This window comes from Nilaparvata lugens, chromosome 3 (genome assembly GCF_014356525.2).
Source record: "Nilaparvata lugens isolate BPH chromosome 3, ASM1435652v1, whole genome shotgun sequence".
NCBI classification, from domain to species: domain Eukaryota; kingdom Metazoa; phylum Arthropoda; class Insecta; order Hemiptera; family Delphacidae; genus Nilaparvata; species Nilaparvata lugens.
This window is the reverse complement of record NC_052506.1, coordinates 86,789,924-86,806,291: the sequence shown is the minus strand read 5'-3', so window position 1 is coordinate 86,806,291 and position 16,368 is coordinate 86,789,924. Positions and strand designations below refer to the sequence as shown.

Sequence of the window (16,368 nt, the reverse complement as noted above, 5' to 3'; positions counted from 1 at the left end):
AGATTTCTCCGGCTATCCTGGTAATTTTATATTGAAGAGTTATTTTTAAATTATTATTTTCTATTAACTTATCAACACAATTTAACATGTTTTCAGTTTTGATTATGTAGCTCTCTTCTGTAGCACGCCTTTTTATGGAATTCATAAAAAATGCCTATCATGTATCAATTAATATTTTTCACTGGAAATTACATTCTTTTCAGAATTATAATATTCTAGTTGAAAAACAAGTTTCAATAAATAATAATATATTTAATCGCAGTTCGACATGGTTTTGAGACCATTTACAATTTAATCAAATTAATATTAATATTGTATTGTTGATGCTCCATATGTCAATTCATAGATTAATTGATTACAATTTATTATTTCTTTGTTTTCTTTCATCAAATTCGTTGATTGAAACATTTTTCTGTGATTTATTCCCTCTGGGACTCTTGGATTCAAATTACTCCATGTTCAACTCTCTCCAATTCACCCCATCTAATGGATTTGACGCTGCTATTTTTAGAGGGATTGGAAAGTTTGGCCTAAAAATATTTTATATTTGGATGAATTTGTTTCCAAATAAATTTTTATTCTAAGTTGCTATATTTTCCAATTATTTTGTAATCGGTTCTTGTTGAAGGTATTTCCTTACCACTCATCTCCAACAATACGATACCTTTAAGTGCATGATGTGTTTCGCCTCATTTTATCGAATATATTTCATCATTTTCCTAATTTAATTGTCTGTAGATTCGTATTTTAGCAACATAAATCATATTTATAGCTGTGATTTGCTATAGTTCATGCCATTTTCAAGTAGATAAGCTAGTATATTATAATATCATAGTAATGAATATCATATATAGTATTCAGTATTCCCTGACTAACTAATGAACCAATTACTATAAGGAATAATAACCAACTTGTATATTGTATACCCACTGTGCAATAATATCCTCTAAATCATGTTCATGATAAAGATTGAAGGTGTAAATATCTACAAGTTATTCAACTTAAACTACTACTATTTATTGTAATATTTGCGTTTTGTCATTTTTGACGTTTGTCATTCGATATTTCCTAGTGATGTAAATGGCCTACAAAAGAAGTTTCTAAAATATCCATGTGCTTAAACTAAATAGTAGATTTTTAAATCTGTGACCTGTAAATACTTTATGCTAGAACACCCAATTGCTCTTAAGTAGTAGTTTCATATTTTTGTAAATATGTGTGAGAAAAAAATTTCTATGATTAACTAGTTCTATGTATCTATAGAAAAACGAATGATATATTTATTTATTGAAAACCTCTAGAAAATAATGTGAATATCTTCTAAAATAATTCAAGCATATGAGTACGTGTTCATGTATGAAATTTTCTCAAAATTTGGCTACTTGATAATTTACCAGAATTCATTGAGGCTAGTGATGTGAACCAGAATTATTTGTACAATATAACATTACCGTTATAGCAGTCGTTAGGTCATGTCAGAGGCCCTGAAATTGATCAGTTGCGACCTGAAAACTCTGACACCAGACCTGAGCCAGCCAGGTCACACGATATTATTATTATACCATAAAAATTCATTATGATTGATATTGATTTGGCTGACGTAATAATATACGAGTAGTAGTAGCCTGCAAATTACTTTATTCAAACTGATTTGAAGACAATACACTACTATTATAATTCAACATTGCATATCAGCACTTGATAGAAAAAATGTATTGATTGAAGATAATAATTTTTCGAGAAAGAAAATTTCTCTAGCTACTTTGGAATACCTCGGTCTAAGAGGAATTGAAAAAAATCAGGATATGTGAACTAATATAAATTTTTGAACTAGGTGTTCTAGGCCTTATTATTAATCACTAATGACATTTTGAAAAAGTCAAATTGAATGCCTCAACCATACTATCAAAACCCTTGAAATCTGGTAAGTTCCGTTTCAGCCATCAAAACAAAAGTATTTCATAGTATATCTTACATAGCGACTATTTTCCATCATTATAGCATGAAACTTATCAAATACGAAATAGTTCTAGTACCTATATTAGTTGATAGAAATCGCTATCAAAATTTTCAGGAAATATAGAATGAATACATGATTTATTAACATGGCCTAACTAGTATTATATTGAATGTGCTTTTAAGAACGGAATTGGACCAAAGAATTATCTACCTATTTTTCAAAAAGCTTGGTAAAATGTTTCATTGTGTAATTTCAAAGGTGAAACGTGAAATGGATACTTGGATTTTCCGTCACTTGACTCCTCCAATTGAAACTGATCCAGCTCTTTATGTAAAGAACTCAATTGGGCCCAATGTTACCTACTTCTTAAAATCCATAGTATTCGTCATTCGATTGACTTATTACTAAAACGTAAGATTAGGAATTACATTTGTAATTCAATTTAAAGAATTCTAATAAAAAACAATTTATAGCTTCTGTAAATAGGGTAGACCGGGGCAAGTATACGCACGGGGTAAGTTTACACAGGCCACTTTTTTCTAAACCGGTTAAATGTGGAGCGCCACGGGTATTGTCAGGTTGTTGCTGCTCCCTAGCGGACATTCTCACAAACTTTTGAACGCCATTCGAGTTGTGATCTAGCCAGGAGGAGGATTATTCTGTTTTCTTGCAAGGTGAGTAAATTTTGTGATCTACTTATCAAATGATATTGTGAGCTTATAATACATAGTTAAGGGCAAACTAATACGTGAACATAAGCAGGATTTCATCCTCTTTCGAGAACTGTGTTTGTTCAAACCGAACTGTTATCAGTTTTTGCTGCACGTTGACAATAAATTCAAACATGGCGATGGGGCATGTTTACGAATTGACATCGGGGAACGTTTACGAACTGTGTTTCGTGCGTAAACGTTCCCCTGAACCTTTTCAGGCTGTTAAGATCCGCTTAATTATTATGCAATGATTAATTACGTTAGCCTACATCCTTCCTTTGTACTTCATAATGACAAAATATTTACTTACCTAAAATATATACCTAATATTTGAATTGAAGTTGGCTTTTGCAAGGTTGTTGTCATAAGAAAATACAGAAAACTACATTTTGTGGCCTAAATTAGAAGCAACACAGATTTATCGGATGTTTTGTATTTTTTATTCGCGATTTCTAAGGTTTTGATGAGGTGAATTTCTGTTCATCAAGTGCCAATACTTTTTTCTTTGAAAAACTAGTTGACGAGTAGGCCTATGATTGAATCATTCTTCAGTTATATAGACTACAGATTTGTATGTTATAGCTTACAATGAGCGTAGTTCAGCCCTCATATGTGTTAGCCTTTCATTCTATTGACATAATTTTCATCCTTTAATGAATTTTCTTTATTTTCAGATGGTAAGAAATTACGTTTGCAAAACTGATAGAGCCAAGCTGGACATAAATGTAATGAAAAGGGCTGTGCTTCAAGTAAGACTTGGGCAAAACACCATACGAGGAACTGCCAAACTCTTTGGATTGAATGATAAAACTGTTGGAAATTATTGCAAAAAATGGGCTAATTTGACCAACGAAGACCTGAAAACACAGATGGAAAATGTAAATGTGAGTTGAATAATTAGGCCTATCATAATAGGCTACTATGCAATTTCCTTTAACACATTATGATATCTAATTAGCTTACTAAATACAAATTCAACAGTTAACACATATTCAACACCCTTACAAACATAGGCCTACTTACCTAATAACTTAATAACTAACACTATGGGTAATAACTACTTATGGGTAACTAATCCCATAATAAATCTGGAAATGGGCTATTAATTGAATGTTTTAAGAAGAAAAAAGTGTTTTTTTAACTAAACCATGCATGTTTCTTATTAGGCCTACTTTATATAAGAATGAAATTTTGCAGGTTGAGGCACCACCAGCACTAGAGACCCCACCAGTGCCAGAGGCCCCACCAGCGCCAGAGACTCCACAAGCATCAGTGTCCCCACCAGCGGCAGAGGCCCCACCAGTGCAAGAGGCTCCACTACCACCAGATGCCCCAACAGTGAGAGAAGTCCCACCAACTCTTGGACTGGTGCAATTTGGATACTCCAAACATCTTAATGTAAGTAAATACAGTGGGGGGGGGGGGTGGTCAGGTGCTAATAGGCAAAAATTCCTAAATTTAAGCCTATAATAAAAAATTAATAGGCCTACAATAGCCTGCGCTATAAATTTGTATTGTTTTTTTTTTGTTCAGGTGTTCGAGCCAAACCAAGAAAAGTTGCTAGTGGAATATCTTCTGAAAGCTTCTGATATTTATTTTGGCCTTTCACCTAAGGAAGTAAGACGATTTGCTTATACATATGCAGTAGCCTGCGGCAGAAAAATCCCTCAGTCTTGGACCGACAATGGAATGGCAGGACCTGATTGGCTAACTTTGTTCCTAAAACGGAATAGGACACTCTCAATTAGGGCCCCTCAAGCAACGAGCTTAGCTCGAGCCACAAGTTTTAATAGAACCAATGTGTCAGCTTTTTTGACAATTTGACAACAGCTATAAATAGACTTAAGGTTGGTCCTGCTGACATTTGGAATGTTGATGAGACAGGTGTGACGACGGTTCAGAAGCCAGACAGAGTCATAGGACGCAAAGGGTTTCGGCAAATAGGGAAAATGACTTCAGCTGAAAGGGGAACTCTAGTAACAGTGGCCCTTGCAGTGAGTGCTGCTGGGACATTCATCCCTCCATTCATTATTTTCCCTAGGGTTAACTTCAAAGAACACTTTCTGAGAGATGGTCCTGTTGGCTGTGCTGGAGATGCCAACCCGTCAGGATGGATGATGGAAAAAAACTTTTTAAAATTTGCAAAGCATTTTGTGACCCATGTCAGGTGTTCTATTGAGAATCCGTGTCTCCTGATTTTAGACAATCATGAGTCTCATTTATCAGCAGATCTATTAGATTACTTCAAAGAGAATGGGGTAACTTTGCTATCATTCCCGCCTCACTGCAGCCACAAACTGCAGCCTCTAGACCGCAGTGTTTTGGGCCCCTCAAAAAATATATAAACACTGCATGTGATTCTTGGATGGCTAGTAACAAACGCCCAATGACTATTCATGACATTCCATCAATTTTGGCATCAACTTTACATGTAGCAGCTACTCCAGCAAACATTATGGCTGGATTCAAAGTGACTGGGATTCACCCTCTTAACAGATTTGTATTTTCTGATGCTGATTTCATGCCTTCATATGTAACTGATAGACCAGAAACTACATCAACTACTAATATGACTACGAACGCTTCAGGTCCTATCAATATTTTGATCAGTAGCCCCAGGCCTTCCACTTCAGCACAAGTAGACTTGCTAAATACTTCGCCCAGTAGCCAAGGGCTTCCACTTCTGCACAAAAGGACTACCCCACACCAGAAGAACTGAGGCCATTTCAAAAGGCAGGACCAAGGCTTGGCACTAATAAAGGAAGGAAAAAGAGGAAGTCTGCAATTTTAACTGATACCCCAGTTAAAGAAGCCCTCAGGCAAGAACAGGAGGAATCAAAGAAGAAAAAAATTAAGATACAAGAAAACAAGAAGAAGAAGTTAGTTAGAGATTTATTGGTTTCTATGGAAACAGAAGAAGAAGGTAACAGCAGCAAAGAAAAAATCAGGAGAACAACTAAAAAAGGAAAAAAATTGGTCCACCTCAGCAAACTGAAAATAAACCAGGATTCAGATAGTGAAGATGAAAACTGTTTGTGCATTTATTGCTTGAAGCCATTTAAACAGTCTAAAAAAGGTCAGGAATGGGTTCAATGTCTCCGATGTAAAAAGTGGGCTCATGACAAGTGTATAGCAGAAGACACTTCATTTTTCATTTGCAGAAACTGCAACAGCGACGATGAAGATTAATAGGCTAAAAATTTCATGTTTTCAGTTGGAAAACCCATTTATTTTTTATTTATCACATACTGTAGCCTATATTGTCGTTAATTTTCTTAATTTTTATTTTAAAACTGTGGTTTGAAGTATAAATAAATATTTTTATTTGATAAAAGATTGATTTTTCTCATTTATTTGTATGCCTTATAACATGCGTAAATGTTCCCCGCTTGATGCGTAAACTTGCCCCGGCCCGGGGCAAGTTTGTGCACCTGACTTGGACTTGAAAAAAAAAAAATTCTTGGCCAAAATGAGAACAAAGAGAAAAACGGAATACAAAAATCTTTACTTTAATAACAGCTCTACAGGATAACAACATTTGAAATAACTCAAGTCATAACAAAAAAATTAGAAAATTCATGAAAAAAAATGTGTGTAAACTTGCCCCGGTCTACCCTAAGGTAGCCCACAGTAGCATTTTTCAACTTGTTTCATTGAATCCATTTCTCTTTCTGCATAAACCTTCAATTTCTGTAATGAAAACTCATTTCCTATCCATAAGTCGACTAAAGAGGTTATTACTAATAAAACAATATTCGATAGGTGTTGCTTATAATTCAGTGAATTTACGACTTTGAATGTCTGGGATCATTATATATAAGACCAATTTCATTATTATTGTGTATCAATTTATTTTTCTGAAATGTTGATTTTTTAAAACTGTCATTGGGTGACAATATTCCCACAAACATAGTCTCAATTGCATTGTTCAGTTTTCCTTTTTTCTCACAAAAAATCAATAGTAATGAATAACAAAAAATAAGATAATTCTGCTATACAGTACATAGCCTAATATTATAAAGTATAGCAAAAAACAATTGAGTTTTTTCATTAATTTGAAACTCTCACAAATGAGAGTCATTCATTAATTTATTAAACTCAAGCGCTTCGATTTTCTTTTACCATTAAGTTCAGTTTCAATACATTGAATGGATTTTCCAAATATCGAGGACTCTCCCATTTATGTTTTTTACTATACTTTATAATATTAGGCTATGTATTGTATTGCAGAATTATCTTATTTTTTGTTACTCATTGCTGTTGATCTCTTTGTGAGAAAAAAAGTTGTGAGAAAAAAAGGAAATCTTCAACTGAACAATTAGATCTTCATTTACCGTAATTCAGTTATTGTTACAAACAAAATATCCCTACCTATGTTTATGCTGTATGTTTTTGAAGGGACGGATTCAAAGAACCTCACACGTCAACCAAAGCTTATTGTGTGTCCCAATCCCTACCTATATGGTATACTAATGAGAATTTTTATTTTCCATCCTTTGTAGAATATTTACTTAGAATATTTTTCCATCTAATAGAATATTTTACTTGGGAGACATTCCAACCAAAAATCAAGTACCAGACTAAATCTATCAATATACTCAGTAAGAACGTTTAAATTGTACAGGACTTGAAGTGTGATTTCCTAACTAGCCTATCGCCCAATTTGATTTCAAATTTAGATATATTGATAATATATGTAATCCGCTATATGTTATGAGTTATTGAATTAGCTGGAGTCATCTACTCCAATAATTATCGTAACAAAAAGGGGACAACGTCTTATTTGAATATAGGATTTACATGTAGATAATATTTTAATGTATATATAAACTATTTGAATAAATTCTGTATTACTAAACATTAGTTACTGCGTGTTGAACTGTAAGTTCAACTCCTAGTTTATACTGTATTATGGTTACATACCGTAATATACGGTAAGAGTTATAATAATGTATTCAGGATAATTCTAGAAATGTACTTGAATATAGAGAAAGTTTTATATTATAAATACCAATGATTATATTCATACTCCTTCCTCCCATTTCTTCTGTAGTTATAAGGAGAAAGATACATATTTGGGGAAACCTGTTGTCTCCATTGTGAATAAATCAATAAATAAGAACAAGGTTTTATGGTTGACTCATAGAAAGCTACCAGTAACCAAGCAAAGCATTTATGTGATAATTAAAGTTGATACTAGAAAAGTCAATGAATTGCCAAATTCAGAATTCTACACTGATAGGTAAAATAGATGAAAAAAATTTCATCAGTATCATATTAAGAGGCCCAATTAGTAAGTAGGCTATTGTACTTACTATCTTTGTATTAAACTTACTTTGGTGATATACAGCATAGAATACCACCAACTAGGGCTAAAGTGCACGTCCAGTGCCAACATACCTGTCATCAAATTTTTGGTTGGGATCAATTTAGTATGTTATTTTGAGCAAAAAATCACAAAAATTAAACGGCGCTCACTATTGTTTTTAAAATAAACTAAGTTCAAAGTAGCAGAACTTTACATGCATTTAACCTATAAGTAGCAACCATAAGTAGTTAAGGTTAGGAAAAGCTTTAGGTTAGGAAAATCTTTATGTTAGGAAAGCTTAGGTTAGGAAAAGCTTTGGGTTAGGAAAACTCAGATTAGAAATATCATAATTTGATGATTTCAATTATCAAAATGGCTGCTACTCATAGGTTAAATGCATGTAAAATTGTGCTACTTTGAACTTAATTAGTTTATTTAAAAAACAATAGTGAGCGCCGTTTAATTTTTGTGATTTTGTGCTTAAAATAACATACTAAATCGATCCCAAGCAAAAATTTAATTTGATAATAGGTATGTTGGCACTGGACGTGCACTTACACCAAAACTAGTCCTTTCGTTGTTGAATCTTCTTTTCTTGAAGGGTCATTCTGCTTTGATGGTGGGGGGCTACCCCTGATAAAACACTGTCACAAAGCTGAATCATTATTTTGTCTTGGGAGAGCTCATGAAAATTTTCTTTAAATATCAGCATTAAGTGGAATGTGAAAACTAACAACAGTTATCAGTTGAATATTACCTAGCTTGATTAATCAAATGAACATCTGGTTTCAGGCTAACGGTCTTTGTTTGAATATAAACAAAACTAAATTATTGGATTATATGTTGACTGAGACCAGTAAATTAAGTGGCACAATCAGCCAAAAGATGGATGAGATTGTTCAGGATGAAGTTTGCTTTTTGGGAGTCAGAATCAGAAACTGTCTCAAGTGGATCACATTCTGAACAAACTCTCAAGTGTCTGCTTCTCATGGAAAGTGCTGAAGAATGTAGTTGGAACAAAAACACTATTGAATGTCTTCCATGGTTATTTAATGTCGATAATTCAATATAGCATAATGTTCTGGGGGAGTGGAAAAAATAATCTCAATTCTGTCTTCAAAAAGCAAAAACAAGTCCTCAGAACTGTCGACAACTTGAAGCCTTATGAATCTTGTAAAAACTCTTTCAGAAGACTTAGAATTTTAACAGTTCCTGCACTGTACTTCCTCGAAATTGCAACTATGACGAAGAAAAACGAGAGGATATTAAGAGAGAGTCATATCCATCATAGTTACAATACTAGAAACCAGATAGTTCATCTTCAGTACCCGCAACACAGAACAGCAAGCTTAGAGAAAGGGCCACATTATAGCGGACTAAGAGCTTATAACTCTCTTCCTATTGAAATAAAATGTATTGAGAGCTCAGAAAAGTTTAAGAATGCAATAAAGGCTAAATTGGTCGAAGCATCTCCGTACAGTTTAGAGGAAAGCTTCAACTGTTGGCGCGTGTAGACATTTTTTTCAAGCATATTTTTTCAACTCCTTTGTATGTTCTGATTTTCTTCTTTTTTCTCTATTTTATGATTACTTTTTTGAGTACTGTACTCAATACTTTTGACGTGTCATATACTACCAAGCTTTGCTTGATTCTGTAGTGTTACATGACGAAAATTAAACTTAACTAAACTAAAACTCAGTTGGAACTGAAAATTAGTACTTTTAATTAGGAAAGTAGGCTAAAATGATAATATTATTGGCACATGCTGATAGGCCTGCCATAATTTACTATGCGAATAATCCTAAGAACAAGGATAATTGAACCTACATTTGCTTTTAATTATTATTACTGTAGTGCAATCTATACAAAAAATATATATCGCCGCATTAATGATGTTTTAGAAGTATTTTGGATTGTTTGTAGACTTGGGCTCAACTCACACTTACGCGACTCAGGTCGAGAAGAGACTCGACTCTAGTCGAGAGCATGTGGTTTCAAATGGTGACGTCGCAGAGACTAGAATCGACTGGTCTGAGTGTCACCATTTGAAAACACATGCTCTCGACTAGAGTAGAGTCTCTTCTCGACCAGAGTCACGTAAGTGTGATATTGTTGTGATGGACGTGTCAATTCCCAAAAAAATTCATCAAAAACAGACAAAGGAGAAAACCTTCAATGTAAGAAATTTCTGTAGAACTGTAAATATGTAAAAAAACACCCAATTTGATGTATGTTGGGGATCACCTTTATGTATTTGACGTATGCTAGTCAAATACGCATGTAGGTGATCCCAACATCCATTTAATTGAGTGTATTTTCTGGTGTAGGCCTAGCCTATAATTGTAATAAGTTTCAGCATGTCGCTATTTGCAATTTACAAAATTAAAATGTCTCAATGAGAAGTAACCCCAAGGACGATTGAAGTGGCCTATACTCTCCAAGACATAATATCTACTCTGCCAATTCCTATTACCACCGTTTGTGACTCATTAGGAATTTCAGAGGAGAGAGTTGAATATTTTATTGAAAAATATTGATTACATTAAATTAACTATAAAATGATAATATTTTGGTAATATGACTATGGGATGCATTTGATAACATGGTACCACATTATATTCTGCCGATTATATTGAAAAAACAGTACACCGTACCTAGTAGGTATTAATATAAATTCAATTTTATCTGATACAAGCCTTGAAAGCTTTTTCTTCGATGTTTCACTGAAAAATATATTAATCCATGATGATGAAGATAATTATTATGATATAGTATGTGTTTTCAAACTTACACATTCAGGCAGGAGACTTGTGCATATATCTTGCAACATTTTTCCATCCTCTAAAATATAAAAACTACCTAATGGCCTAATGCAGTGTGAAATTCTCTTCTTACAAATACACAGATTTGTTCATTACAGTAGTATGAATTCAACTAGGTACTTCTATAGAAAATGCACAATTCACGGGCTTTCTACACTCCAAAAGTGACATGTATACCATATACAGACACATCTTACATGATATTTTTGTGGCGGCAAAATATCCAGCTCTAATGGAGAACCCAGCGATGGAATACCGGCATTTGGTGTATACAATAATTCTGAATTATTTTTCATTAGAAGGGACTATTTTCACCCTTATTTACTGTTCACAATCCTTGGGATAATCGAAGCTAATTACCTATTCATGAGATGCCGCATCGTGTTTAAGGATTCAATATCGGTAATGTATTGAGGTTGGTCATATCGTTAATGAAATATTTTTTTATGGTCTAACGCAGATGTTATAGGTAATAGAATTTAAAAAAAAATGGTCAAATGTATCTGACCATATCATTTGACAAAGCATAGTACCATTTACAAAAGATCCATAGGTTTCATTTAATCTAAAATTAAAATCTGTTGAGAATGTTATGCAAGAGAAGACCATATTCAGATATCTAAATTACAGCATCTATGAGTGAAACATTATATTATTATTCTATTAATAAGAATAATAAAAGTCGGGAAGGTTCAAATTTTTTTGTAATTATTTTGAAGCCCCCGCTCAAAACTATGGTCAGCAGTAAATGCCTTCTGTATCACAATATCAAGTGGCAGTGACCCTTGTTCGCGCGCTTTTGTTTGAGCAAAATATCTCATCCCCAAAAAGCATAGGCTGAGGTAACGTCAAACGGTATGAGTATCAAGATAACCTAAAAATGATGAAACCTACAAGGTTTGAAAAGTAAGAAGTATATTAGTAAGTGAGGTTTTTGAAAATGGAAATAGTAATATTATGCTCATATAATTGAATTTCTATGCTGATTAAATAACAAAAAACTTGAATCTCAGAATAACATGTTTGTGTTCATAGTTTGGCTATACATCACCGAATGAGTTTTGGAGATGCGATATTTTAGCTACCGCGCTTTTGATTTGAGCCTGGCTTTAAAAAATATAATTTTGTTTTAAGGTTATGTACGGTAATGCATAGTCTGTGAAGTGAGCAAGTAGTCTAGAATTTTATTTGTAATTTTTAACTATATCAATCTGTACAATTCCTCAATCCATAGTATAAGCTTTAAAATATCTGAACTTATTACCAAATAGTAGTATACTAATGCAACTGTCCAAATTGAGTAAATTATAATGGATAAAAAACGAAAACAGCAGTTTGGAAAACCTGCTGCTTCTGGCGCTAACAAAAAGACCAGGTTTGTAAAATTTTCTCTCTTAACAATAGTGTGCTAAACATTAAAAAATCACTGTTTTTCCAGTTATTCAATGTAACTTTGTGCAAGCATTATAAAGAACAACTGAAAGTAAATAGGCTAATGCTCATTTAGCATAGGCCTAGTGTTTTAAAAATAATATTTTATAATAGTTTGTTAACATTATTGGTTTTTTCATTGCATTTTGGATGAATCGTCAGTGTCTGCTTATTAATCTATTCAACTTTAGGATTTCACTCTATCAAATAATATTAGTAGAGCAAGCCAACTTGCTCTTGCCAATTCATAAAAGCTGATGCTTGGCAAACCCCTATTATCTGATGTGCTTTGTTAGTCTTTCTTATCGTCTAGCTCTAAATGGTTTTAGAACTTTTATTCCAGTCAGCTATGTTTGGTATTTAGTATTTCAAGTCTATAGTGTGATTAGGCCTACAGGAACTACAAGGACACGTCAAAAAATTAAAAGAAAATGAAGATACTGTATTAAAAGCTAGTTTCTAGCTTTTATACTAGTTAAAAGCTAGTAGGCTAGCTAGCTGAAAATGAAGATACTGTATTAAAAGCTAGTTTCAACAATAAAAATGTCAGTTATATGAACTCACCAACGTATTTTCCAACATAAAGAACACACTGAGAGCATAAAAAGAATTCTCCACTAGCAGTCTTCTGAGTGCATGCATTTTGAAAATGTCTAACAGGCAGGTCTCTTCCTGCTATTGGAAGCTTATTGAAAAGTCTTGTTAATAGGTGGGCAAGGCCAGTTTGTGTCCTGCTTAACTTCTGATAAGGTACATCCAACCTATGGTTCCCTGTTGTATTAGGCCTATATGTGGGAAAGCTCTGCCTAGTGGCAAGCTCATCCACTTTCGCATGGGTCCTGCCACAGTTTTAAGATTTTGTTTATTAAGTCTATAGTCCTGCAAAGAGCATGACAAATATAGAAATTATAAATAGACCTACTTTGAAAAGCTATCCTCTCTCTAACTTACCGAACGTAGTGAGGTCTATGTTTTAACTCTGATTTTCTTGAGTCTGTCTGTATGTAACGCGATTACGGCCAAACGCGTTGATAGAATTCGATGAAATTTGGCAGGAATATTTCATTTTCAACTGCGCGTCGATGTATACACAAGGTTTTTTGAAATTTTGCATTTTAACAATAGTGTGCTAAACATTAAAAAATCACTGTTTTTCCAGTTATTCAATGTAACTTTGTGCAAGCATTATAAACAACAACTGAAAGTAAATAATGCCTATTTAGCATAGTGTTCTAAGAATAATATTTTATGATAGTTTATTAACATTATTGGTTTTTTCATTGCATTTTGGATGAATCGTCAGTGTCTGCTTATTAATCTATTCAACTTTAGGATTCACTCTATCAAATATTATTAGTAGAGCAAGCCAACTTGCTCTTGCCAATTCATAAAAGCTGATGCTTGGCAAACCCCTATTATCTGACGTGCTTTGTTAGTCTTTTTTATCGTCTAGCTTTAAATTGTTTTAGAATTTTTATTCCCATCAGCTATGTTTAGTATTTCAAGAAGCAAAGTAGCATACCTTGAGTTAGTGCATGGTCACACTTCTACCTCTCAGTAGGAACACTAACCTGCTCAGCCTACAGCAAACAGCCTCTATATGACTGCTCCACGACAGCTTCCTGTCCAGTACCAAGCCAAGTAGCTTCACCGGAGCAAACTCATACCCCCCTCCATTTCTGAGGCCGAACACAATTGACTGCGTTTTCTCCTTATTGAGGAGAAAGAGCTTTGCACAGAACACCCTGGTCCCAAACATAGCTGCCCTCAACTCCTCAGTACTGCAGTCCTTTTCAAAGAAGGTCGTGTCGTGGCAGTTGCTCTGCCATCTACATCTAACATCATTCACTGAAATCAGGAAAAACAGTGGGCCCAAGACAGAACTATGGGAAACTCCGCAGTCATGACAGTCTCTAATTTGTGAAAGCATGTCATTGGCTAGCACTGCCTTTCTGCGGTCCCCGAGATAGGCCCATATCATGGGAATTTGCGGTTGGGAGAAAGCCTCTCAACTGATGAGAGAGTAAATGTCAGTACCAATGACCTAGAAAAAGATGCCAAATCCATTACCACAACAGCATTACTGTCCTGTGTTCTCTCTCAGTTAAATTATATAATGTAGCCTTATTAGGAGTGTATTATTATTGTCCATATTGATTTTAATAATTCGTTATTATTGATTTTATTATGTATTGTGACGTAATTATGATTTGATTGTGTATAGCAATCTTATAAATGCGGTATCATGACTACTTTCCTTAGACCCAATCATTTTTTCTGACTAATAAATCTTTTCGTTAGACCCAATAATTTTTTCTGACTAATAAATCTTTTTAGTGGGAAATCTTCACGTTTTTTTCAATTCAATTCAAAAAGTTCTTTATTCCTCATAAAAGACAAAACAATATGATTTGCAATCTACTGTCAGTTCTACATACTCTTACAAAAACTCTTACATAAGAATATTTTTTTTTTGTACAATAAAAAACTCAAACAAATTAGTTGAAATTAAATCAAAAGGAAAATGATCCTCAGAAAAATCTTTATCCTAGTTTTAATCATGATTGAGATTCATAAGATTCAGGCTACCTGCAGGAGTAAAGCAGTTGGATACCAGAAAGTTCGAGAGGGTTGTGACCGGTTTTTTGAGAGCCAGGGCTTATTATAATGTACAGGAATTTTTAGACGATGACCTGTCTCAAATACTATCTGGCTAACTTGCCAGTAAGTCAAAGAGCAAGGCATTAGATGTTAACTAAGTGTGCTTTGTCTTGATCGCTGCTATCTTGATAAATTAGTGTTTTATTATGTTTCTGACTTTCATTGTGAAATGACGCCATCGATCCCACAAGTGTGGGTAATGGATGAAGAAGAAGGTATAAGGTATAACTCATCAGGATTGAATTATTACAGGAGCTTTATTAGTGCAATCCAATTGATTATTATTTGAAACACAAACACGGTAATAATTACCGTTTAATATAGATTTTTAAAATGTCCTTACTCTATCGCATTATGTATTGTCTTTCTTCATTAGAGTTCTTCATATATGTTTTTTAGAAATGATGAGGATGAAGAATTTCCAAGCTCCTTCGAAGCCGAATTGGCCATCATGGACCAAATGGATGTGGATAGTATGGAAACAGATTCTTTGGAAATCGAAAAAGGACAGGTGAGAAAATTGCTTCCAAGTATTTTTGAAGAGGTCTCAGTTTGTTTATTTCAAAAGCACAGTAGACATTGATAAATATATCTTTATGTGTATCCATCTTCTCATCATTATTTCAATATGGCTCTGGCTGTACAATGTTAGTAATATTTGTACCTTAGCATAACTCTCAACTATAATTAACATTCGTTATAATTATCTTAATTTACATTAATCGTTCTACAGGTTGGCGCAGGGAATCAAATAATCCTTAAATAAAGTCAATCCAATAAATAAATAAATTTATGATAAGTCTATCAATGAACTTGCATGGATTCATCAGCTATCAGTCATTTATGTTACTACTTATGAAATGTTCAAAGTGCCTTTCACTTTTACATTCATTGCTATACTAACTACCGTAGGCAAGGAAAGTAAGTATTGCCTTGAAAAAATGAGGTAATTTACCCAAATTTCATGATTTCTGTGAGTTTTAAGGGCTCCCGAGTTTCAGATGACATGTGAAAGATATGCTTCCAGTCGGCATTCACAGCCTGTTATGTGTAGTGCTAAGAACCGGAAAATAATGGATAACGTCACTTCAAAAATTCATAAAACTAGTAAATTCATGATGGAAAGATGTTTATATATTCATGATGTCATTTATGATCATACAATCGAAAATCTGATCATTTATCTTTGTGTTATCATCTAGAAATTGACTTGATTGATGAGAGAGAAAGTCTGATATCACTCAGACCTATATAAATGTGAAATTTATGTTTAAAATGCAATGTATACTTATCCTATACATATATGTGAAATTTATGTATACAATGCAATGTTACTTATCATTTTAATAATATTATTAATAACAAGATCACGTTGATCATTAATTTTGACATAATAATGTGTTCTATCATAGTCCGATTTGCTAAAATTTGTTGACAAATATTCAAGTTGAAAACATGTGATCTTCTCCATTG

General features: G+C 33.5%; 2 protein-coding genes across 14 annotated transcripts in view; both read left to right on the top strand.

Moving 5' to 3' along the window:
• The window catches only part of LOC111054844 (pleckstrin homology domain-containing family G member 5), a 322,094-nt gene extending 314,563 nt beyond the window's left edge, over positions 1-7,531 (top strand). For 11 of the 13 annotated variants that reach the window (XM_039424915.1, XM_039424912.1, XM_039424913.1 and 8 more), the window contains one exon: positions 1-1,452. This exon is cut by the window's left edge and continues 691 nt beyond it. The gene's annotated coding sequence lies outside the window, so the exon portion shown is untranslated. Of the gene's footprint in view, positions 2,635-3,347; positions 3,558-3,870; positions 4,072-4,206; positions 6,131-6,293 lie in introns of those variants that run through there. The other 2 variants (XR_005570946.1, XR_005570947.1) reach the window with 2 other exon arrangements.
• Positions 7,532-11,637: 4,106 nt separating this feature from the next.
• The window catches only part of LOC111054845 (DNA polymerase delta catalytic subunit), a 44,642-nt gene continuing 39,911 nt past the window's right edge, over positions 11,638-16,368 (top strand). Inside the window, exons 1-2 of the mRNA XM_039424910.1 lie at positions 11,638-12,178; positions 15,295-15,406. Coding sequence (XP_039280844.1) covers positions 12,114-12,178; positions 15,295-15,406 — 177 coding nt within the window. The 5' untranslated portion in view covers positions 11,638-12,113. The remainder of the gene's footprint in view (positions 12,179-15,294; positions 15,407-16,368) is intronic.